Source organism: Rhinoderma darwinii, chromosome 4, assembly GCF_050947455.1.
Source record: "Rhinoderma darwinii isolate aRhiDar2 chromosome 4, aRhiDar2.hap1, whole genome shotgun sequence".
In the NCBI taxonomy this organism is placed as follows: Eukaryota; Metazoa; Chordata; class Amphibia; order Anura; family Rhinodermatidae; genus Rhinoderma; species Rhinoderma darwinii.
Window position 1 is genome coordinate 246365978 of NC_134690.1, and position 26106 is coordinate 246392083.

Here is a 26106-nt window from a genome sequence, read left to right on the forward strand (position 1 = left end):
ATTTCAAGGACAAGAAGAGGTCTTATTGTAATTTTTCTAAGTGTGAGAAAAATTAGCATATGCTTATACATAAAAAGAAGCACAAAGACAACTTGATGGAATAATTGAACCTCCAAAACTAATAACTGGATCTGACCTCCACGAAAAACCTAAGTCATTAGTAAAATGTATTATAATGTTGGCTGCATTTGAGATAAAGATGTAAGAAGAATTATGAGAATTCTTTGAAATCAGCAAATCCAACTTTTAGACACGGTTTGGAATAAAACAGAAGCAGAAAAATGAGAATCTCTGTCAAAACGTTCGCGAGTGCCCTAAGTGCATGTAGATACCAGCAGTTACCAAACTATCTCCCTCGCAAATTGAAAGGGTGTTAAAATCCTCCCTTCATTAAAAGGGGTATTCCCATCACAGAAAATCATGGCATATCCATAGGAAATGCAAAGAATGTGTGATAGATGTGGGTTGCAGCTCTAGGACCCGCACCTAACTCGAGTGGGGGTCCCCCCGACTGGTTAGACGTCTGAACAGCGCAGAGTTTGCCAGGGTAATACTACTTAAAGAGACTCTGTCACCACATTATAAGTGTCCTATCTCCTACATAAGGAGATTGGCGCTGTAATGTAGGTGACAGTAATGCTTTTTATTTAAAAAAACGATCTTTTTTCACAACGTTAGGAGCGATTTAAGTTTATGCTAATGAGCTTTCTTAATGCCCAAGTGGGCGTACTTTTACTTTCGACCAAGTGGGCGTTGTACAGAGGAGTGCATGACGCTGACCTATCAGCATCATGCACTCCTCTCCATTCATTTACACTGCACTAGCGATATAGATATATCGCTATGTGCAGCCTCATACACAAACCCTAACATTACTACAGTGTCCTGATAATGAATACACATGACCATCCAGCCTGGACGTCATGTGTATACAGAATCCTGACACTTCTGACTCTTTTTTTGTGAGATTCCGGCAAGTGACACCAAATCTCGTTTAGCTCCGAGATCTCGCGAGATTTCATATCCGTTGCTGGAATCTCACAAAAAAGATTCAGAAGTGTCAGGATTCTGAGTACACATGACGTCCAGGCTGGATTTCATGTGTATTCATTATCAGGACACTAGTAATGTTAGGGCTTGTGTATGAGGCTGCACATAGCGATATATCTATATCGCTAGTGCAGTGTAAATGAATGGAGAGGAGTGCATGATGCCGATTGGTCAGCGTTATGCACTCCTCTATACAACGCCCACTTGGTCGAAATTAAAAGTACGCCCACTTGGGCATTAAGAAAGCTCATTAGCATAAACTTAAATCGCTCCTAACTTTGTGAAAAAAGATCGTTTTTTTAAATAAAAAGCACTGCTGTTGCCTACATTACAGCGCCCATCTCCTTATGTAGGAGATAGGGCACTTATAATGTGGTGACAGAGTCTCTTTAAGGAGTGTTATTTTTCACAGTTAGAAAATATAATATAGCTTTGATGACCACATTATTGCATTACCCTTTATGTAGACTTACCTGCACACTTAGTCCTTGTAATTAGAGGTGGCCCCGGGGGTCCTGTGCCACCCTCCCCTGGCCTTGTGAGTAGTACTCTAATCTCATATTCTGTATCTGGATCCAAGTGCCACAGTTTGTAAGTTGGTGCATTCACTGCGTGTGTTTCTGTCCATGTTCCAGTGGTCATCCTATATTCCACCTCCTTCAGAATAATAGGCCCATCACCAATAATAGAATTGGCGTTTAACTGAATAAGAAGGTAAGTTGGTCCAACTCCCAGGAGCTGTGGAGGTGCAATTGGTCGTGGTGGCTCTGTGGGAGGGAAAAAAATAAATCAAGCTTAATAGAAGATAGCAAGAGTCCTAAATATCAAACCTTACGAAAAAAGAGCGTATTCTAGTTTGAGCAAACAAAGCCTTTTTTTGTATAAAAATGTGTTATACATCTTTCCAATATACTTTCTGTATTTCTTTTTTTCCGATATGAATTTTCTTTATTTTCATTTACAAAAACATTAATGAAATAATCCCTATACATGATGGTGAGACCATCAGATAGTTAGTAACATGCATTACGATATTTATCGCTAATTCTCTTTCTGTATTAGTTCCTCATGCTTTTCAAAATTTCCGGCCGATTCTTAATTGGTACCTTCATTGTTTACTTCCAGTGAATAAAAATCAATCCTGATCACGTGAAGATCACATCTTGACTCAACATGGTTACAGATATCAGAACTTCGTCCTGTAACAAGCTGCGTGATTCATCGTGTGGTCATCACATGACCAGGACAGATTTCCACCATCTGGAAATCAGCTTCGAAGTACTCCATTTAATGATTACAAGCAGAGATCTTAAAAAACAGGATACATTAATACAAGGTATATTGAAAAAATTGCATAACTTCATACAATGAAAACATTTTATTCTTTTAAACATGTTAAGTTATTTGGGAAAGATCTAGTAGAGAAAAATCACTATCGATCTATGTATGTATGTATGTATGTATGTATGTATGTATGTATGTATGTATCCATCTATCTATCTATGTATCTAAGTATCTATCTATGTATCTAAGTATCTATCTATGTATCTAAGTATCTATCTATGTATCTAAGTATCTATGTATCTAAGTATCTATGTATCTAAGTATCTAAGTATCTATCTATGTATCTAAGTATCTATCTATGTATCTAAGTATCTATGTATCTAAGTATCTATGTATCTAAGTATCTATGTATCTAAGTATCTATCTATCTATGTATCTAAGTATCTATCTAAGTATCTAAGTATCTATCTAAGTATCTATCTAAGTATCTATCTAAGTATCTATCTAAGTATCTATCTAAGTATCTATCTAAGTATCTATCTAAGTATCTATCTAAGTATCTATCTAAGTATCTATCTAAGTATCTATCTAAGTATCTATCTATGTATCTATCTATGTATCTATCTATGTATCTATCTATGTATCTATCTATGTATCTATCTATCTATCTATGTATCTATCTATCTATGTATCTATCTATCTATGTATCTATCTATCTATGTATCTATCTATCTATGTATCTATCTATCTATGTATCTATCTATCTATGTATCTATCTATCTATGTATCTATCTATCTATGTATCTATCTATGTATCTATCTATGTATCTATCTATGTATCTATCTATGTATCTATCTATGTATCTATCTATGTATCTATCTATGTATCTATCTATGTATCTATCTATGTATCTATCTATCTATCTATCTATCTATCTATCTATCTATCTATCTATCTATCTATCTATCTATCTATCTATCTATCTATCTATCTATCTATCTATCTATCTAAGTATCTAAGTATCTATCTATCTATCTATCTAAGTATCTATCTATCTAAGTAGCTATCTATCTATCTAAGTATCTATCTACCCATCGATCTACCCATCGATCTACCCATCGATCTACCCATTTATTTCTATGCTATTTTCACACGTAATAGGCTAGGCATATACATAACCTTGTCGGTTATTGAAAGTCACTGAATGTGTTTATTTGCAAAAAATTAAAAGAAAGCATTTTTTTTTCACAATGGCTCCGTTTTGTTTTGAGTGATTAGTTTCCATAAATTCCAGCCATATGCAGCACCACTGCACGGCACATTCACTGGCCAAACAACCAATAAAATGTAGTGTGTCCTATTAGGTTAGAAGACTAGTATGTTGGTAATTGTTACATTGTGGCCACAATTATTGTTATTGAGCTATTTGTAGAACAAATTGTTCCTCTCATTCAGAATAAAGCTGCAGCCATACATTATATTAGACACTATTAGACACACGTTAGTATTCTATTGCATTCATCAGGTGGTTGCTCTATAACTTTTTAATGGTTGTTACGTTCATGGCATCATACTGATATGAACCTACCGTACTTTATTATAGTAATTGTAAATCAGAATGATCTACGTTAGAAACCAATACAAGGCTAAATAAATGTAAAGCTCTGCAGAGTAGCAGCCACAAGCTGTACCAAGTATAAGAAGCTTGGCACGGTGAAAGAAAGGCTTGTGTGTCCAGGGACAAGAACTAAAGGTTTCATATTGAGTTCTGTACACAAGCGAATGCCTGTAAAAGGACAAGAGCTGCATCCTGCAGCTTGCCAAGACTAGCTACAATGGTGTGTTTACCGGCCAAACTAAACATCCTGAATAAATGCAGGCAGATCAAGGCTCCAGGGAACTTTATTTTAGGAGAACAAAGGAGCAATTTCCACGAAGACAAATTTAGCTGGATTAAATTTTTGTAGTATTAAAAATGTGGGCAGAGACATTCACTACCTGGATGCAGCAGAGGGGAGATGAAGATCCCTGAAAGTGCATCATAGGGAATGTGCTCTTAAAGAAGCTCTGTCACCACATTATAAGTGCCCTATCTCCTACATAAGGAGATGGGCACTGTAATGTAGGTGACAACAGTGCTTTTTATTTAGAAAAACAGTCTTTTTTTACCACGTTAGGAGTGATTTTAGCTTTATGCAAATTAGTTTTTTAATGCCCAACTGGGCGTGTTTTTACTATTGACCAAGTGGGCGATGTACAGAGGAGTGTATGACGCTGACCAATCAGTGACCAATCTGCGTCATACACTTCTCCCCATTCATTTAGTCAGCGCATAGTGACACTGCGTTGTTCGCTATGTGCTGTTTTATACTGACATATTAACGTTACTGAAGTGTTTAGACAGTGAATAGACATTCCTTCCAGGCAGGACGCGATGTCTATTCACAATCCCGACACTTCGTTAACTTTTCTGTGGTACTTAGAACAGAGCAAAGCATAATCTCCCTGCAACCTGTCATTCAGGGCGGATTCATACGAGCGTGTGCGTTTTGCGCACGCAAAAAGCGCTGCGTTTTGCGTGCACAAAAGGCACTTAACAGCTCCATGTGTCAGCCCCGTATGATGCGCGGCTGCGTGATTTTCGCGCAGCCGCCATCATTATGACACTCCATTTGGATGTTTGTAAACAGAAAAGCACATGGTGCTTTTGTTTTCATTCATCGTTTTACAGCTGTTGCGCGAATCACGCGTGTCCCACAGAAGTGCTTCCGTGTGGTGCGCGTGATTTTCCCGCAGCCATTGACTTCAATGGGTGCGTGATGCGCGAAATACGCCCAAAGAACGGACATGTCGTGACTTTTTCGCAGCGGACTCACGCTGTGTAAAAATCACGCAACTGTCTGCACTGCTCCATAGACTAATATAGGTCCGTGCGACGTATATATCCCATTTGTCTGAATAAGCCCTTACAGCGTGATCTCGCGAGATTACGCTTGCTCTGCTATAAGTACCACAGAAACGTTACAGAGGTGTCGGTTTTGTGACTAGACATCGCGTCCTGGCTGGAAGGAATGTCTATTCACTGTCTAAACTTTTCAGTAACGTTAATATGTCAGTGAAAAAACAGCACATACTGATCTAGCAGGATCCCTATGCGCGGACTAAATGAATGAAGAGAAGTGTATGACGCTGAATGGTCAGCGTCATACAATCTTCTGTACAACGCCCACTTGGTCTAAAGTAAAAACACGCCCAGTTGGGCATTACGAAACTAATTAGCATAAAGCTAAAATCGCTCCTAACGTGGTAAATATAGATCATTTTTCTAAATAGAAAACACTGCTGTCACCTACATTATAGCGCCCATCTCATTATGTAGGAGATAGGGCATTTATAATGTGGTGACAGTCCCTTTAATAAGGAATAAGAAAAAGACTAGAGGATAAAAGGACAGGAGGGGCAGCAGACTTCCTCTTTGCATGCCAGATGGCTCAAGTATTAATTCATTTGTTTCAATTAATCAGGCAACAGCATATCAGAAAGACGACCACCACCATTTTTTTTCTCATCACTAAGCACTCATAAAATATTTTTCTCTTGACACATTTACTTTTTGCTTATTTTAAAGGTGGAAGAAAGTTTTTCTAAAAAGTACAGGGGGTTATCATTTTCAGAGAAACCCTTTAAATTATAGCACACCTGTGAAAGACCTATTATATTCTAGTCTCAAAAACTTGCTGCCATCATTTCTATTTTTCTTAAGTCATTAATAAGGTCTCACATAGAGAACTATCAAATTGTATCTTGAAATAAAACATTAATAATCAGATAAGTACAGCTAAAAGCATTACTTAATAGGTTTCATTGTAGGTTCCAATGCCTTGTGTCCCAAACGCCAGGTCTTTTGACACAACCCTCTTTTCATAGACTCCACTACATTAAAATTGGGTTAGGAATTCAACTAGAGTTCCAAGTAAGCTTATGGAATTGTGAAGATTCTGCCAACCATGTAAATAAATATCCAGAAAAGATCCATTATATGTTGACTCATATAAACCCAACTCCCTATTATATACTGATGTAAATCTATTGGCCAAGGTTTGGGCAACTAGACTATCAAGGGTTATTTTGCAAATAACTGGAGAAGATCAAACAGGTTTTATACCATAATAAAACATGACTAGAGATGTGAGGAGGGTCTCTGAGGCTTATACAGTTTGATTCAGATAATATGAGAGAGCTGTACCATCGATTGTGGTGGGGACAGACCCTGGCGACCTTATTAGGTTGACTCACCAGGGTTGTCCATTATCGCTGCTACTGCTGCTGTTTACCTTCGCAACAGATTATTGGAATAGCAAAAGGAAAATAACTGGATTAATCATCAATTAGGAGAAATAATATTTAATGCCTCTAGATGAAAATATTATTACATTAGACCATTGTATTTAGGTAGTAGCACAGGAGGCATTTTAAATATCTAGGTATTAAAATATGGATGCATAGGTAGGGTAATTATAAAACTAAATTTATGTAGGTTTTGTTTTTTTTGGAAAGTCCAACTTGGTTACTATGGGAAATATAGGACATCTATTGTTAATGGTTTAGATCGATCATATAGGAAACTATTGCCTTGTGTCCCAAATGCCAGGCTTTTTGACACAATCCTCTTTTCATTGAACCATCTACGATGTCTATTGGGTTAGGAATTGAGTTAGAGTTGCAAGTGAGCTTATGAAATTGTAAGATTCTGTCAACCATGAAAATTAATTTCCAACAGATTGCTCAAGACTGCTTGACCCTACGCTCTGTCCTTATAACAAGGCAAAGCCTTTTCTGCAAGGATTGCACTGGAGTCATGTGAAATGTGTGTGTTCACTAACAGGATTGTTTCAATTCTTTGTTCGTAGACACAGACCCGAACCAAGTTACTTGTGCCACGCGTGTTACTCTTAGCAAGGCCTAGAGTCAAACAAGAAAGCAGATGAATCATTTATATCTCACAATATCAAGCTGATGCTTGTGACTTCTCCACACTTTACAGAAATTTCCACAACCTAGAAAGCAGTTCTAGTATTGATTTTCTTTATAAAAAAATAAATAAAAATAAAATAAATAAATCAGTAGGGCACCAATATAACATAGCAGATCTGTTGTGGATCTTCTGCAGTGTTTGCGAAGCAAAATATGCGCACCTTATGTCTGAATTTTTTTTGCAGAGGTTACCCCTTCTACAATCCAAAAAGGTGAAACCTGCTGTGAACATCCAGAAGAGCATCAGTATGCGGAGGACTTGAAAATCTGCAGCAAGCTCTAAATTTCATGCAGAAAATTTTCAGCAGCCTGTGGATACGTTTTTTAAATTGCATCCACTTGCCTCCTACTCTCTAAAGGCTCTGCTATGGCTGTATAGCATCTCCATATCTAATTAATTTGTCACTTAGTTCTTGAAGGACAATTCAGAAAATACCACCAGTCTTCTCTGGAATACTGAAAATTAGCTGAACAGTCCATTCATTCATACCATACGACGATTCAGTCTCAAATATATGAATATTTTATATTTAGAACTACGTACTGCTGTTGAGGGTACAATGCACTGCAACATTTTCATACACATTTAGTTGAGAACCCCCAGAGAACATGCTGGTGATTACGTATAAATGTCTGTAATATTATAAATTATGCATACATTTTAATCAGTTGGTAATATAACAAGAAATTGCTTGGCAGCATTCTTAATATTCCTTATTCCACACACAAAAATTAATCCCAGCCCTGAAAGGCCCAAGTGTAGAAAACTCCCAAAGGTCCGCTTGAGGTCGGCTCGAATGCAAAACAAATTACAACAGTCCTAATAATATCCAGATATGAACACAATATGATGTGGAAACTTTTATTTCATCTCTGGCATTCTTCATATGCCATTTTTTTTAGTTCTTCTTTTGTATTGTATACAACATAATTTCATTAGCACACCGTCAATAGTTGGTACTGGTGATGTCATACTGGCATTAAGGGTTTGATTAATGGGATCCGCCAGGTTTCCCAGGATAAAACTGGGTAGGATTACAACAATCTTGTCCACCTTTGGACAACTGCTTCTAAACACACATCTAGTTTATTGTGTTCTTGGTGCTGTAAGACAAAGTGTTGCCACTGCAAATAATGGACAGCATGGAGATGCACTTGATCACTGAAGTTCAGAACAAGCGACACCACCAAAGGATCACCTTATAGAAGGAGCACCCGATGCCTGAGACGGGTTCATCAAAAGCAGATAACATCATGATAACACAGCCAAAGGGCTCATGCACACTTTCAGGTAGACAGTATGGCAGTGTTTGGAGCTGTATAGGCCACATCAAATACAGATACCGTGTGTACGGCGATATTCTCCCCCCTGGAGCAATGCTTCTAGGAGAGACTACCTCTATACAAAGAGTCCGATGGATTTATACAGGGATTTTAGTAGAGGCTCCTTCACCTCTAAGGCAACCCTATTACGGTTCTGTACAAAATAGAACCATAGTACTGCGGTGTTCAGAAGTTCTAACTAAACTAAAGAACACAAGACAAGGTACGTGTGGCATGTATTTAGTAGTTTCAGATATAAGAAATGAATGAGTTCTACTAGTAAGGCTTTTCAAAATCCAAAAATATAAATAAATCTGGGAACATTTCCTGAAGTAATTATTTTGCAATTAACACTTTTGGCAGAGCTTACTGTATAAGAAAGTCACACGTCCCTGATGAATTAATTCTCATATGATGACAAAATACTGCATAAATCAGATATTTGATCCAACGTGTAAACGGGGATATGAAGTGATATTTTATTAGGATTAAACCATTTTGAGCAAAGTAACAAGGCTGGGAATGGTCTGGTCAGTACGTAGCAAATAATGATTTATTTTCTCAAGTAAATCGTAGTGGTAATTCCCTGTGTACAAGTTATGTGGAGTGTACTAGGGTATAAATCACTCTCAAAAAAAGCATTAGACATTTATATAGGTCTATATATCTAGACAACCAAGACTATAGTCTAAGTAAAAGGGCGCTTTATACTACAGTATTAATACGTTCTGGAGCAACAATAGTTAAGCAAAACTAGTACTCACTAACCAAAAGACAGACTGGTCATTTGCTTTAAACATACTCTAAACCCTAAATGTTAACCCAAATAATAAACATCCTAAAAACAAATTCCAATAAGGCCTAGTTCACACAGTTTTTTTGGCGCGGTTTTTGATGCGGAAACCGTGCCAAAAAACTGCCAAAATAGCCACTCGTGGAAAAAAAAAACAAACAACATGCTCTTTCGTTCCGGAGTTCCATCTCTGGCCTACCATTGAAATCAACGGGAGGCAGAGAAAGCGCTTTTCACTGCGTTTTTTGCCCACAGTGCTTGATGGCTGTGAAAAACGCCACGGAAACCACGGCAAGAAAGTGAAGGCAGGTCAAAATCTGTCATATGATCTGCTATACTGCTATGCACAATACCTCCCTGACGAAAGAGTATATAACTGGGGAAACGCGTACGAGATGGAGCTTAGGTTAGGGAAACAATCACAATATTCGGGATAGGTTCCAGAGACAACAGGGTCGTTCTTTTCAGAACGAGTGCCCGGTGTGTTGTCAACAGTGAGGGTTGAGAGTGAGGCTTAAGGGACAGACAGAATGCCATTGTGCAAGCTCATATGATGCAAGTCTACCCTGCTGTACATTCAATGAACTATAACCCTGTATTCAGCACTGTGAATAGATATTGATGTGTATGTCCAATAATACAACAGAACAATACTATATTGATATTCCATTTTATATGGGTTATATTAAAAGCTAAGTTTTAGATGCTAATCCTTCCTCTACTAACAAGTTTCAAATTTTGGAAAGTCTAACGGGAACCAGCCCGTCGGTCATTAACTGGGAACTATCAATCAGGTCAAAATCTGCCTCAAAATCCCTGAAGGAATTTTTCCGCCTGCAAAAAAACTCAGTGTGAACTGGGCCTTAAGGTAGTACAAATAAAATACATCACAATACACTATAAGAAACAGCAGTTACATCATATACTGAACAGGACTACTATACATATAAAAAAAAAAACAACACAATTTCCTGGACAACTATACTAGCGAGAGGGTCTAAGAAGTGAAAATAAAACACAAGTGGTAAAAGTATCCTCGACAGTTCTGACTACTCTAAACCAAGAGTCCTAGAAGTCAAACCACTGATCGACTTCTTTGTTGCAGTGGTAGAGTTATACCAACAAACACATTGATGAATGGATGTTGTTTCCAAACGAAGGCAATTCCTGCACTTGTGCCATTGTAGTTAAACCACCCTCACTTTATGAAGGCCATTGAATGAACAAGAAAAATAATTGTAAAAAGAATACTCGATAAAGCCAACTTCAATACACACTGACATGAATTTAGAAAAAAAAAAAAAAGGGGCGAAGGAAAACAGCACTGCCTCTCTCATGGCCTTTTGAGCTAAAAGATGTGTCTTTGAACTGTGTAAGTACTACAACTACAAACTCACCAGCTTTTCATGCATACAGCTGCTGGAAGCATTTCATCTTCGTGACATGCCACTTACTGGCTGCTTGAAGTGCTGAAATTGGAATTATTTCCCACTAGAAACTGCTAACTTCTGCATACTGAATTTCCTATACTATGCATCAATGTGGCATTTTGTTCACCTTGATTTGAAACAGCGAGGCAATCATTTTTACTTCCATCTTTATGTAATAGGCAGGAGTGTATGTACAGAGACTTTACTGTGGTCAGCACTAGTTGTAAACACAGCCAAGCTCACACAATGGGCAATTAAAATGATGAAATTAACCCCTTTAAATAGCAAGACTTTGGGTGATTTTGGCGTAACGGCGTGCATGATATTTTTTATAGCTATTGCATGGACGCATTTTGAGAGCCACGGCTTATTTTTCTGTCAACAAAGTTGTTCGGGTGCTTGTTTTCTTTCAAGATGAGTTGTACTTTTCAATGGCACTATTTTACATACAACTTATTGGTTAACATTTATTAACTCTTTCTGGGAAAAATGAAAAGAGAAACAAGAACACAGCAATTTTGCATCTTAAAATTTACACCGTTCACCAGGTGGTGTAAGTCACGTGTTACCCTTATTCTATGGGTCGGTACTATTTTTATGCAATGTTTCTCCATATTTTATGTATTTATTTTTAATCATGTATTATTCCAATAGTTTACAATTTTCTGATATGAATCGCCCATTAAATGGGTTGTACACTACCAAACAACTGATGATCTATCCACCGGATAGGTTATCTGTATATGATCTGTGGGGGTCCGACACCCAAACCCCGCACTGATCAGCACCGGTGGCCTCCGGGCATCGGACGTCCATGCCAGAAACAGTTGGATCCAGTCACGGAATAGCAACCGTGCTGCAGTACAAGCGAATAGGAGCAGTGCTGCAGTTCTGTAGCACGGCCACTATGCAACGTACGGAGCAAACTGCTTCCGGCTCTGTACATTGCATACTGTGCAATGACAACCGGTTCCCGCAGGCCACCGGAGCAGCTGATCGGTGCGGGGTCTGGGTGTTGGACACCCACAAATCATATACTGATGACCTATCCGGTGGATAGGTCATCAGTTGTCTGGTAGTGGACAATCCTATTAAGGGAGTGCCTTTTTGTAGGTTTTGTGCATTGGATTTTTGTCCACACATGGTTTGTGGATTTCTATTCTAAGACATTGTATAATAGGGTTACTGTACACACCGTAAAAGTAGGTAAATCTTTATGGAGAAAAAACAGATTCCATTTAATTTTTTTCTACCATAAGAAACTGCAGAAAAAGTTAAAGAACTAACTCAGCAAATATAACTACATTTGTAGTTTTAAACTCAAGCATTTGGCCTGGTTTGTGAGACGACTGGTATTAACTACACTGGTCCTAAACTACAACGTACAGTGCCATGGAAGATAAAGTCGCTCCATTACTGCGCTGGGGGAAAATCATTTGCAAGTTCATGCAGCTTTTGCAGCGGTCTTACAGTGCGTACGGTGCTTGAGAAGTGCTATTGTATTCACATGTAGTTCTGCTGCTAATGGTGCAGATCTGCGGCAGAATTACCTCCCTATTTTAAATTACAACAATTGATCCAATTTAAATATTTCTTACCGCCCAAAACATGTGTGACGTTATTAAAATGGTCTGACAATTAGAATTATCACTACGTACTTTGCAAAGTTGAGAAAATATGGGAATCAATTGTTCCTGGTAAAATTGTTTGTGTGTCAGCGGCCAACTGTTCAAATGTGGATGTATTTTGGAGGTCTATTCAAAACAGTGCAGAAACCTAAATGTACAGTTTTTAAACAGAAATTTGAACAGTGTATACTTTGGAGCTTAGTTTTCAGGCTTTATGATAAATTTAATTTACAAAGTCACAGTATCAATGGCTTTCAGGACTAGCCTATGTCTGGCACGCTAGCGGCATGGACCAGCTCCAGTGTAATTTATGTAGCTTCTGTATACCTGAAGGCCAGTAACATCCTTACAATCCCAGCTGCAGCGCAAACCGCTCTTCCACCAGAACTTAGACGTGTAATCCAATCTATCCATTTCATTTTAATTTCCACCTTGTGGGTTAGAACATTTATCATGATTCACAATAATGATCAGAAAGAACAAGACAAGTCATTTCTGGAGGTAACAAATTACCAACCATATTAGCATGGCTTACAAGGTCCTGTCCACAACCACTATGCATAAATATGAAGTAATTCAATTTACAATCTGCAGAAGGGTTTGACAATGTACTTGCTTTCCTTTAACAGGTGCCAAAAATAGGTTCCTTCATTCTTCTTGCTGCTTTTTATCAATCCAATTTGTGTAATTCTGTTCATCATAATAAATGAGACACAGTCATGAGGGCACACAATAGGTAATGACTACCAGGTTAAGATGAACAGAAATTTGGCACCTTTTCCCAACTATACTTCATTTCCTTAATAAGTTATCCATCACACTTATTCAGACAGGCACCAAAGATAAAGCTAGACCTTTACTGAACTGATCTTTGAACCCAGTCACAGCCATCGCTGGCATTACTCTAGGCGGAGTATCATATCCTTTCCTCAAAATACCAGAAGAGCATTTACAATAATGCTGCCACAGCAGACAGTACATTTTTTGTGTGTTCATACATTTCAGCATTTACCATAATCAATCAAGATTTTTACCTTAATATATTCTTCAGATAAATTTAAAGGGGTATCCCCATCTTCAGAATTTAGGGAATTTTCATTAATCACCGGACAAACATTCTCCTAATAGCGGAGGATCCCAGAGGTGGGACCAACACCTATCAGACATTTTTAGCATATCCTGTGGATATGCCAGAAAAGCTAAAGATAGGGATTCCCCTTTAATCCTTTCACAGTCAGGATAATTGTAACACATTTGACAAAGACAAATATAAGCTGAATTATAAAATGCAAAAAAAAAACAAAAAACATATTATACCCCCATACCCATTTTCTGAAAGAGAACACCTGGCATACTGTGAAAATGCCACCCAGCACTTAATCATGGGCCTCCTCCATGCACTTTTGCATTAAAGTATAACGTTTCGTGAAAAACGCATAAAAATCCATGCTGGTTGCTAAAAATCTGACCTAAACAGGAGTTTGAGATGCACTAAACTTCCTAAAAATAAAAGTTAAAGATATCCAAACTTCATACATGCCACTTATGCCCATGATTTCATGCATAGATCTTTACAAAATCATCAAGACTGAAGAGAGCAAAAATCTCTGCAATACTGATGCCGATAAAAATCAGTCATGTAGTCAGTATATAGTCTGATTAGCGCCACGGGTGATTAGATCTGTAACTGTTCATATTCTCACCCCTGTAATAGAGGGGGTGGAAAGACCCCCCCAAACGTGACAATCAGATAAGTCCATACTCTTAGCTTTAAAATTATATCAGGCTCAATATTCTAGGTGCAAAAATTACAAAGACGTTTGAAGTTGGGGGCAGCACGAAAGTTATACTTTCTGGTTTTGTCTCTCTAAGGCGTCATGCACACGGCCCGTATGGGAGCACGGCCCGTAATAGACGAAAAGTAGGATATGCTCCATAATTCCCAGCACGGTTCTACGGCACAGACACCTACCTGTAGCAATACAGAAAGGTGTACGCGGCCAATAGAACCGGGCGGGTGTGTAAGTGCGGACCGTATTATGGTCCGCAATTAGAGAGATTTTTTTTACGGTCGTGTGCATGGGGCCTAAGGGAGGGGTGGGAAGGGGAAGCTGCAACTGATAGCAGGAAGAAAGATCAGTTTGTTATGGTCATCTGTCTGTATAGCGTTCCAGGGGGAATTATACAGGAACATTTCTTCATGTTCTTCACCCCCTCTTAAAAATTAGAGAGTATGGCTGGATTCACATGGGACGGAAATGGTGCCGATTTTCCGTGTTGAATATCTGCAGCGGATTAGTCCCAGCTATGTGAATGACATTTGAATAAATCTCATCCAGGTGCTGCTGGAAATTTTCCAGATGGAAATTCGAGGATGCTCCAGACTTCCAAATACGCAGCATGCTCATTCTGCTCCGGATGTTCACAGCAGATTTCAGCCTTTTAAATGTAGAAGGGGCAAAATCCTCAGTAAAATATTCACATAACAAATGCTGCAAGTAAATTGTGGAAAGAACGCAGCATTTCTGTCCCGTGTGAATCCGGTCTATAGAAGCTCTTTATTTAGTGGGGGTTCTTTTTTTGCCACTAGGAGGAGGAGGATTTTTGGTTTCTTTAGTTCTGGTGATATTAAGATATATGCATATAGACATAGGCTCTGCTTAGATCAGGCTGTGTGGGAGTTTCACAATGTGCCAGGTGTATATTTTCAGAAACTATATGGTTACGTGGTATAATATGGTTTTTATTTTTTTTAGAATTCAGGTTGTGTTTGTCAAATGCGTAAAAATTGTCCAAACAGCGAAAGGGGTAATGGGATGGCGCAATGATTAGCTTAGCAACTAAAGAGGATTATTGCTGCTATTCTGGCCATATTCTTCCTGATTTAGTACCCTGTACAGAATAATAATAATATCATCTGAAGGCCCAAACCTCTTGACTCACGCTGTGGCATTCTTCAAAATTAAAAGGACATGCCCTGCGGTGACAGATTCTCGATATCCCCCAGTGTCTTATTTTCTGCGTTTGGTATGCAGATGTTTTCGGGCAGCTGAATACAATGTAAGGTCTCATATAGACCGGAATAATGCAGCTGCATTTTAGTGTCTGTATTACAGCCACAAGACCCAGATACTACATGTGAAGTGAACTTAGACAGACACTAAAATATGGCTGCATTATCGACGTCTGAATGAGGCCTAAGGTATGTTTTTTTTGCCCAATGATGTCAAACACAGATTCAGCATGCACATCTAATACCATTTTTACGTGTGATTACCCCCTAGAAGAATAAATTTAAAATGAAGAAAAACAAAAATTTTGTTTTATCATTTTATAGTTTGATTTAATTGAAATTTTTCTAGCTTCAAAAAGTAATTGTTCGGCCAATTGTTTAGTTAACGAGGACACAAGATGTGACTGTTGTGCCAATCTGAGCAACATGAGCATATAAATGGGTTGTCCGGTCCCTAAAAAAGGATGGCCTGTCCTCAGGACAGGCCATCAATATCGGACTGCTCGGACTGCTCAGACTGTGAATCGCCGACACTTGTAGTGGGATATGGTACTACAGCCTTCTCCTATTGACGTGAATAGGACTGGACAACCCCTTTAAAAGCCGCATCTACAGCAGGGCATTGGTGATACTAGAGCACATATCTGACAACATTTACTAGGATGCAAAAGAACAAAAAAAAAAAAGTCAATTTTTAGGCACAAATATACTTGCTATTTTTGTATGGGTACTGCCGAGTATCTGGGGTCGCTGCATGGGTACTGCCTGGTGGATTGTGTTACCGCCTTGTTCTGTTTGGACACAGTTATGTGGTGGATACTATTCCATATAGAGTGTTTTATACCAAAAGAAGCAGCTAATATGAAAGCAAACCAAGAGCACTTACTGGAAAAAGGGCAGGTACTATCTTAAGAGAGACTAACCGCTCGCATTGGTGCAATGTTAAAACCCCTGTTAGATTCTGCTGGTTACTTTATTACCACACATCCACAAGATGGGGTCATCCTTATCTTTCACTACTGGCTCCTAACATTTATGAGCTTGTTTTGATAGATTTGTTACGAAAAATCCACAACTTTCTTACTTTCAATGGTCCATTGTGTAATTACTCCAGGTATCCTACAGGAGATTAAACGTGTTTTGAGGTGTACAGTTATAATTTACTGTAATGATCCATTATAATAATATACATATATAAGAAGAGTAACAAACAAACTGTACAGGTTGGGAGCGATCAGTAAAAGCCCATTTACAAGTGCCGAATACCAGGCAAACGAGCATTCATATAAACAAGGCAATGATCAGCTGATGAGCGGGGAAATGCTCATTCATTGGTTGATCGTATCGTTTATGCAGAATTAATTATTATCGCTGCCGGCATCACATCTCCCGATATGATAGAAATGTATGGGGACAAGCGATCATAGTAACAACTGCTCATCCCCATACATAACCAATCATTGCTCCTTGAGAAAGGAGCCAAACGTGCACCGATCAAGAAGCTGCCTCGTTGATCAGCGCTCATTTTCACGGCCCATATTGGGCTGTGTAATAAGACTTTTACACATCAACGGCTTTAAAATTAAAAATGCATTTCCTAATCTGCAAAATCCTTGAGATGGAGCACCATAACAACCTAACAATGCAGTACCCATAAGTCAAGACATTACTTGGCTTGTATTTAAAAAAAAAAAATATCAGAGATGTGGGGATTGTTTATATGTCATGTCAAATTGTATTCATAGTGCAGACAAACTGAAACTACTAACTAGGGCATTTCTAATTATTTCTCAGCTTAAGATACGTAAACTTGACGTGAATGATATGTTCATAAACCTTTGAGGCCTTCGTGATGAGTTCTGGAATTTTATTTTCTACTAGTTCTCATCTTTATAACACTGGAGGTTCCACATAGGCCATTATGGGAGTAAAATTAGTGATGGACCAAATATATTGGGTTGCAGCTGAATCAATTTATTTCATTGCAAGACTGAACATAACAATGAGCTAGAGGTGGGTGATGCAGAAGTTGGAGTTGTTTTAGGGTCAGTTCATATGGTATAAATTAGGCACTAATTTTGCAGTGGAAACCGCGTTGGAATCCGTGAAAAAAAAACCCACCACAAATCACCCTATAATGATTTCAATGGGTGGTAGAGGCATTTTATTTCTGGGCAACTTTTGACAGCTCGAGGAAAAAAAAAAAAAAGCGGCATGCTCTTTCTTAGAGTGATTTCCGCCTCTGACCTTCGATTGAACTCAATGGGAGGCAAAAAACAAAACAAAAAAAACACGCTGCTAGATTCAAGCGTTTTTTTTGGGTTGCATTTTATGATGACAAAAGCATCAAAAAATGTTGCCATTTCAGAATCTGTCTCAAAAATGATTGGAATTTTTAGACAGATTTTTTTCTGCCCGACAAAAAACGCTGTGTGAATTGACCCTAAAATATTAGCATGCTTTATTACTCTTCATGAGTGCAATAACGAGACTTATTTCCAGAATTTTCAGACTGTGCCCAACCAGTTAGTGTGGCAGGAAACACAGATTGTGAGCTACACTGGGGAACGAACGGATGACTGCATAGACACAATATGCTGGCACAAAATAAATAATAGAGATCATATCAGTCTAGCCAATACTTAATAATCCGAAGAAAAAAATAGGAGGGCCATGAAGTCTCAAAATGACATTTCTGAGAATATGAACTGAAGGGCTGGATGTATTATTTAACAAAATTTAGGAAATTGTACAGCTTATGAATTTCATCGTGGCATCAAGACTTCCTTACAAAAAAAGCTCCTTTCACTTGCCTGACAGGCGGGAAAAAAAAAATCAGATGCTCCCTTGACACATTTTAACCTTCTATGTTTCAATGCATTATTTACATCCAATCTCTGTTCTCCTTCAAACGGATTTCCATCCCGGGCCAGCAGAACAAATATAAGTAAACCATATTTGCCACATGCAAAATATACATCCATGCATCTATCTATCTATCTATCTATCTATCTATCTATCTATCTATCTATCTATCTATCTATCTATCTATACATACACACACACACACACACACACACACACACACACACACACACACACATACACACTACCGTTCAAAAGTTTGGGGTCACCCAGACATTTTTGTGTTTTCCATGAAAACTCACACTTATATTTATCAAATGAGTTGCAAAATGACTAGAAAATATAGTTAAGACATTGAAAAGGTTAGAAATAATGATTTTTATTTGAAATAATAATTTTCTCCTTCAAACTTTGCTTTTGTCAAAGAATGCTCCATTTGCAGCAATTACAGCATTGCAGACCTTTGGCATTCTAGCTGTTAATTTGCTGAGGTAATTGGGAGAAATTTCACCCCATGATTCCAGAAGGCCCTCCCACAAGTTCGATTGGCTTGATGGGCACTTCTTGCGTACCATACGGTCAAGCTGCTCCCACAACAGCTCTATGGGGTTGAGATCTGGTGTCTGTGCTGACCACTCCATTACAGATAGAATACCGGCTGCCTGCTTCTTCCCTAAATAGTTCTTGCATAATTTGGAGGTGTGCTTTGGGTCATTGTCCTGTTGTAGGATGAAATTGGCTCCAATCAAGCGCTGTCCACAGGGTATGGCGTTGCAAAATGGAGTGATAGCCTTCCTTATTCAAAATCCCTTCTACCGTGTACAAATCTCCCACTTTACCAGCACCAAAGCAACCCCAGACCATCACATTACCTCCACCATGCTTGACAGATGGCGTCAGGCACTCTTCCAGCATCTTTTCAGTTGTTCTGCGTCTCACAAATGTTCTTCTGTGTGATCCAAACACCTCAAACTTCAATTAGTCTGTCCATAACACTTTTTTCCAATCTTCCTCTGTCCAATGTCTGTGTGCCATTTTGAGAGTTTAATCTAACCCACAAATGTAATGCTCCAGATTCTCAACTACCTCAAAGGAAGGTCAGTTTTATAGCTCCTCTAAACAGCAAAACTGTTTACAGCGGTGCTAACATAATTGCACAAGGGTTTTCAAGTGTTTTGTAATAGTCCATTAGCCTTCTAACACAGTTAGCAAACACAATGTACCATTAGAACACTGGAGTGATGGTTGCTGGAAATGGGCCTCTATACACCTATGTAGATATTGCATTAAAAACCAGACGTTTGCAGCTAGAATAGTCATTTAGCACATTAGCAATGTATAGAGTGTATTTCTGATTAATTTAATGTTATCTTCACTGAAAAAAACTGTGCTTTTCTTTCAAAAATAAGGAAATTTCCAAGTGACCCTAAACTTTTGAACGGTACCGTATATATATATATATATATATATATATGTACACACACACACATAGACACACACATATATATATATATATACACACACACACACACATACATTATATTTATACACATACACTGTGTGTGTGTGTATGTATATATATATATATATATATATATATATATATAAATATACACATACTATATATATATATATATACATACATATATATACTCTTCACACACTGATAGCAACACCGCAGAAGAAATGCTAGCACAGGCTTCCAGTATCCGTAGTTTCAGTTGCTGCACATCTCGTATCTTCACAGCATAGACAATTGCCTTCAGATGACCCCAAAGATAAAAGTCTAAGGGGGTCAGATCGGGAGGCATTTCTTCTGCGGTGTTGCTATCAGTGTGTGAAGAGTGGGAGAAGAGGGTTGCATTGACAATCCAACACAATGGGCAGCACTTTGAACACATTTTATAAGTGGTCAGAAACTTGTAAATAACTCATGAAAGAATACAGTAACGTTTAAACCAAGCACACCATTGTTTTTCTTGTGAAATTCTCGATAAGTTTGATGTGTCACATGACCCTCTTCCCATATACTAATGTGCCACAAACAGGAAGTTAATATCACCAACCATTCCCATTTTATTTAGGTGTATCCATATAAATGGCCCACCCTGTACACGTACGTACGTACGTACGTACGTACGTACGTACGTACGTACGTACGTACGTACACACACACGGAGGGTGCATGGGGGAGGATCCATAGGGTGAACAAGACGATCAAGGTGGTCCAACAGATGCTCAATTGGGTTCAAGTCTGGCAAATTAGGGGGCCAGCGAAGTACTTGGCAACACTTGGTCGTGCTCTTCCAACCACTGTTGGACATTTATAGTCGTGTGACATGTCTCATTGTTTTGCTGGAAAATTCTATCTGTTCTAGGGAAGACAAAGAGCATGTATGGGTGAACATGATCTGCAACAATGGATTCATACCCAAATTGGTTCAGATTGCCTTCCACATGGATAAGTGGGCCCAGAGTATGCTATGGAAAAAATCCCCAGACCATAATGCTGCCGCCACCAGCTTGTGTTCTTCCAGCAATGGTTGCAGGGTGTTCATTCTCGGATGTCACTCGTCTGACATGCCAACACCCATCCGTTCAATGAAGCAGAAAACATGACTCATCAGAGAAGGCAACCCTTTGCCAATCATCTGTGGTCCAATTCCGATACTGCCGTTAAAATTGAAGCCTTTTTGTCTGATGCACCTTTGTTGGCATAGGAGCAGTGACCATCCATCTGCTTTGGAACCCCATACGCAGTAGGATTCGCTGAACTGTTTTAGACACATCCGATAGGCCCCAGGTTGATTTTCACGGTGAGCTGTTCCACTATAGCATGTCGTTAGGCCCTCACTCTACAGTGGTCTTCACCCTTATAGCAGACCTTCACCTCTCACATCAATGGCACGTGGTGCTCCGCAGTTTCCACGTCTGTTATTCCCAATGGTGCTATTTGTCCATTCACAATACACTTTCACCACAGCAGCACGCGAACAGTTCACAAACTGCGCTGTTTGAGAAATACCGCCACCCTTGGCCCGAAAGCCAATAATCATTCCTTTTTGCAACTCTGATAAATCGCTTATTTTATCCATGGCAACAACGAGTGACGTGTGTTCAGGCAGCCTATCGCACACCTTATTTACCCACCAAGAAAGCACACAACATCACTTCCCTCAAGGGCTACGCGCAGACGACGTCGAAAGTAGGAGGTGGTCATAATAATGAGAGCAGACTGTGTATTTCTCCAACATTTCATACAGGTGACATTACATGAATTTAGTTAAATTGGAAAGGAGACATTTTCTTGTAAATGAGTAAATTCTGATAGGAGTCTAATCCGAACAATTCAAACACAAAATTATCATAAGAGAAAATTTTAGCAAGATGAGCGGCCTCACTGAACTGTTAAGTTCTTTATGGGTTTAATGTGAATAGCTAACAAAGAGAAAATTAACGAGAGTGAAATGAGATAGTTTAACCTCAGCCTGACATTTTGGATCTTTTTTTTTTTTTTTTTATAACCGGCACATAACTTGAAAATGAAAATAAAAGACCTAATCTTTAACACTCAAGAAAAAACTCAAATAGTGTTCTAAGTTTTATAAGAGTAAAATATTGTCACTTAGAAGCATTGTACGAAAATCCAAAATGATCACCTATTCACAGGATAGGTGATAGTTTTCGGATCGCTGGGGCCCCCATGGATCATTAGAACGGACTCCCCGAAACCCCTTGTTCCTCCTCACTGCTCAACCAAAGCAAATAGACACTGATTGGAGTGGTGGTCAAGCATGTACCGCTTCATTCAAAGTCTATGGGAATGATGGAAATAGCCGAGTACAGCGCTTGGCTGTTTCGTTCAGTCTCAGACTGAATAGAGCGGTGGGCGCTTTATCGACCACTGCTCCATACAAACTCCTCAATGCGGAAGGTGAAGTGAAGAGTATCTGGGGGTTTGGGATCCACAGCTATTTAATTGTCACCTATAATCACCTGTGGATAGGTGAGAATTTTTGATTCAGGGACTACATCTTTAAAATACATTCCTCAACTTTTATTTTTTTTTGTTTAAAGCACTAGGTTACCTAGGAGTTATACAATAAGTAACTATAGTGAAAAACAACAAATCAGTGAATAATGTACAAGCAATGTACTTCCTCGAATGGTAAATTTTAGACATTGTTATTGGCAAGACAATAAACCAATGTTCTCCACATTTGATGAAACCAAAATACTTATAGGGAGGAATTTATCAAATATTGTGCCACAGCTTTCTTGCGTAGAAAAAAAAGTCAAAATTTGCACAAAAGAATTGCTGTATTTATGCCGCTTAAGCTATTTCACCAAAAAGTGGATGGGGTTTAACCCCTTCCCGACATTTGCCGTACATGTACGTCATGGAAAGTACTGACTTCCCGCATCTTGCCGTACATGTACGCCAAATGTTTGGGACCGGCTCAGAAGCTGAGCCGGTGCCATCATCACCGGATCTCAGCTGTATCTTACAGCTGACATCCGGCTGTAACGGCGGGGACCGAAATTAGCTTCGACCCCCGCCATTAACCCCTTAAGTGCAGCGCTCAAACGCGATCGCTGCACTTAAGGTGTTTGCAGCTCATCGGAACCCCAGTAATGAAATTGCCGGGGTTCCGGTGGCTGCAATGGCAACCGGAGGCCTAATACTGGCCTCCCGGTCTGCCTAGCACCGAAGCCGGTCAAGATCCGCCCGGCGGCGGAGCCTGATCGGCTTCCGTAGCTGCCGGCAAGATGGCGCCGGGTCAGGAGCTGATCCGGCGTCATCAGCGGTGGAAGTCAGCTGTACTGTACAGCTGACATCCACCTGTAACGGCAGGAACCGGAGCTAGCTCCGATCCCTGCCATTAACCCCTTCGATGCAGCAATCGAAAGCGATTGCTGCATCGTAGCGGTTACTAGCAGATCGCCAGCCCTGACAGGCAATCGGGACTGGCGACTGCTGTTATGGCAACAGGAGACACAATGGTCTCCTGCTCTGCCATTACGGAAGCCGATTTAGGCCCCGCCGGGAGGCGAAGCCTAATCGGCTTGCTGTCAGTGAATGACTGACAGATCTAATACATTGCACTACATAGGTAGTGCAATGTATTAGAAAAAAAAAAAATCTGACCGTTGGAACTTCAAGTCCCCTAGTGGGACTTGAGAAAAAGTGTAAAAAAAAGTATAAAAAAGTGTAAAAAAAAGTGCACAAAATAAAAGTTTGAAAACAGTAAAAGTTTCAAGTAATCAAATAAAACACAATCCCCCTTTTACTCTTATCAAGTCCTTTATTATTGAAAAATAATAATAAACCATATGTATTTGGTATCGCCACGACCGTAACGACCGGAGGTATCAAAATATTATATTATTTATTGCACGCGGTGAACAGCGTAAAAAAAAACGTAAAAAAAGTTACCAGAGTTTCTGTTTTTTGGTCACTTTGCCCTACAAATATTAGAATAAAAAGTGATCAAAAAGTCGCACGTATCCAAAAATGGTACCTATAAAAACTATAGCTCGTCCCGCAAAAAACAAGCCCTCATACACCTCCGTCGACAAAAAAATTAAAAAGTTATGGTTCTCACAACTTGGCGACAGAAAAAATACATTCTTTTTACAAAAGTAATTTTATTGTGCAAAAAGTTGTAAAACATGAAAAAGTTCTATAAATTTGGTATCGCCGGAATCGTACTGACCCGCAGAATAAAGTTAACATGTAATTTATAACGCATGGTGAACGCTGTATAAAAAAAAACCGAAAAAAGCTGTGCCAGAATTGCGTTTTTTTGTTTACCTGGCATCCCAAAAAATAGGATAAAAGGTGATCAAAAAGTCGCATGTACCCCAAAATGGTACCAATAATAACTACAGCTCGTCCCGCAACAAACCAGCCCTCATACCGCTACGTCTATGAAAAATAAAATTAGTTATGGCGCCAATAAGTCAGGAAATAAAAAAATATGCAGTCGTGCCCAAGGGGAACATTTCTTCTGTTTGAAGAGGCGATTTTTCAAGGACCTAAAATTAGGGAACCAGGAAAGGGAGGGCCCAAACATATCCGCTGGAAGCGACGGTGCCCGTATTATACCAGGACAACACTTCCCAGCAAAATTCCCCAAACTACAAAGGTGCGGAGTGTGGACCAAAAGGGGGATAAGAAATGACACCATTTATCAGTGCGACACCGGCCTGTGCGGAAATGATTGTGTCACAGCGTAACACACATCTATGGATCATTTTATTGTTTTTTTTTACCCCGTTATTATACCACCTGACTATGCCCCTTATATACTCCACCCGGCTTACATATGCCCTACATTATAAACGGAAACACCAGTAAGACTCCAAACAAAACTACTACCAAGCAAAATCCACGCTCCAAAAGCCAAATGGCATTTCCTCCCATCTGAACCCTACAGCGTGCCCAAACAGCAGTTTCCTTCCACATATATGGCATCGTCATACCCGGGAGAACCCTTTTAGCAATTTTTGGGGTTTGTGTCTCCAGTGGCATAAGCTGGGCACGACATATTTGCCACTGAATGGCATATCTAGGGAAAAATATAAATTTTTAATTTGCACCATCCACAGCGCATTCATTTACGGAAAAGATCTGTGGGGTGAAAATGCTCACTACACCCCTTAATAAATGCCTTGAGGGGTGCAGTTTCCATAATGGGGTCACTTCCCAGGGGTTTATTTTTATTATTTCACATCTGAGCCTCTGCAGTTGTGAACCAATACTTTGTAAATCGCCAAATTAGGCCTCAATTTTACATGGTACGCTTTCACTCCTGAGCCTGGTCGACTGTCCAGGCAAGAGATTAGGGCCACATGTAGGGTGTTTCTAAAACCAGGAAACCCAGCATAATAATTAGAGAGCTGTCTCGTTATGGTGGCACAAGCTGGGCACCACATATTGTCCACATATCTGTGGAAAAAATCCCATTTTCACTCTGCAACATCGAGTTCACACTAATTTCTACAAAACACCTGCAGGGTTAACATGCTCACTACACCCGTAGGTAAATGCATTGAGGGGTGGTTTCCAAAATGGGATCACTTCTGGGGGGTTTCCACTGTTTTGGGCCCACAGGCGCCCAGAAACCAATCCAGAAACATCTGCACTCCAAATGGCGGTCCTTCCCTTCTGAGCCCTGCCGTGTGCCCAAACACCAGTTTATGACCACATATGGGGTATTGCCGTACTCGGTAGAAATTGCTTTACAAATGTTGGGTTCTTTTTTTCCTTTATTTGTTGCGAAAATGAAAAAATTTGCGCTAAAGCTACGTCTTATTGAAGAAAAAGGATTGTTTTTATTTTCACTGCCCAATTCTAATAAATTCTATGAAACATCTGTGGTGTCAAAATGCTCACTACGCCCCTAGATGAATTCCTCAAGAGGTGTAGTTTCCTAAATGGTGTCACTTTTTGGGCGTTTTCATTGTTTTTTCCCCTCAGGGGCTTTGCAAATGTGACATGGCCGCCGCAAACCATTCCTGCTCAATGTGATCTCCAAAAGCCAAATAGCGCTCTTTCCTTTCTAAGCCAAGCCGTGTCTCCAAACAGCCGTTTATTACCACATGTGGGGCATTGTTTTACTCGGGAGAAATTGCTTTACAAATTTTGTGGTGCTTTTTCTCCCTTCAGTCCTTGTGGAAAT

General features: G+C 39.3%; 1 protein-coding gene across 21 annotated transcripts in view; it reads right to left on the bottom strand.

The window, feature by feature from the left end:
* The window catches only part of PTPRK (protein tyrosine phosphatase receptor type K), a 473693-nt gene that overhangs the window by 216268 nt on the left and 231319 nt on the right, over positions 1-26106 (bottom strand). For all 21 annotated transcript variants that reach the window (XM_075862349.1, XM_075862356.1, XM_075862353.1 and 18 more), the window contains exon 7: positions 1524-1817. In XM_075862349.1, the coding sequence (XP_075718464.1) occupies positions 1524-1817 (294 nt within the window). The remainder of the gene's footprint in view (positions 1-1523; positions 1818-26106) is intronic.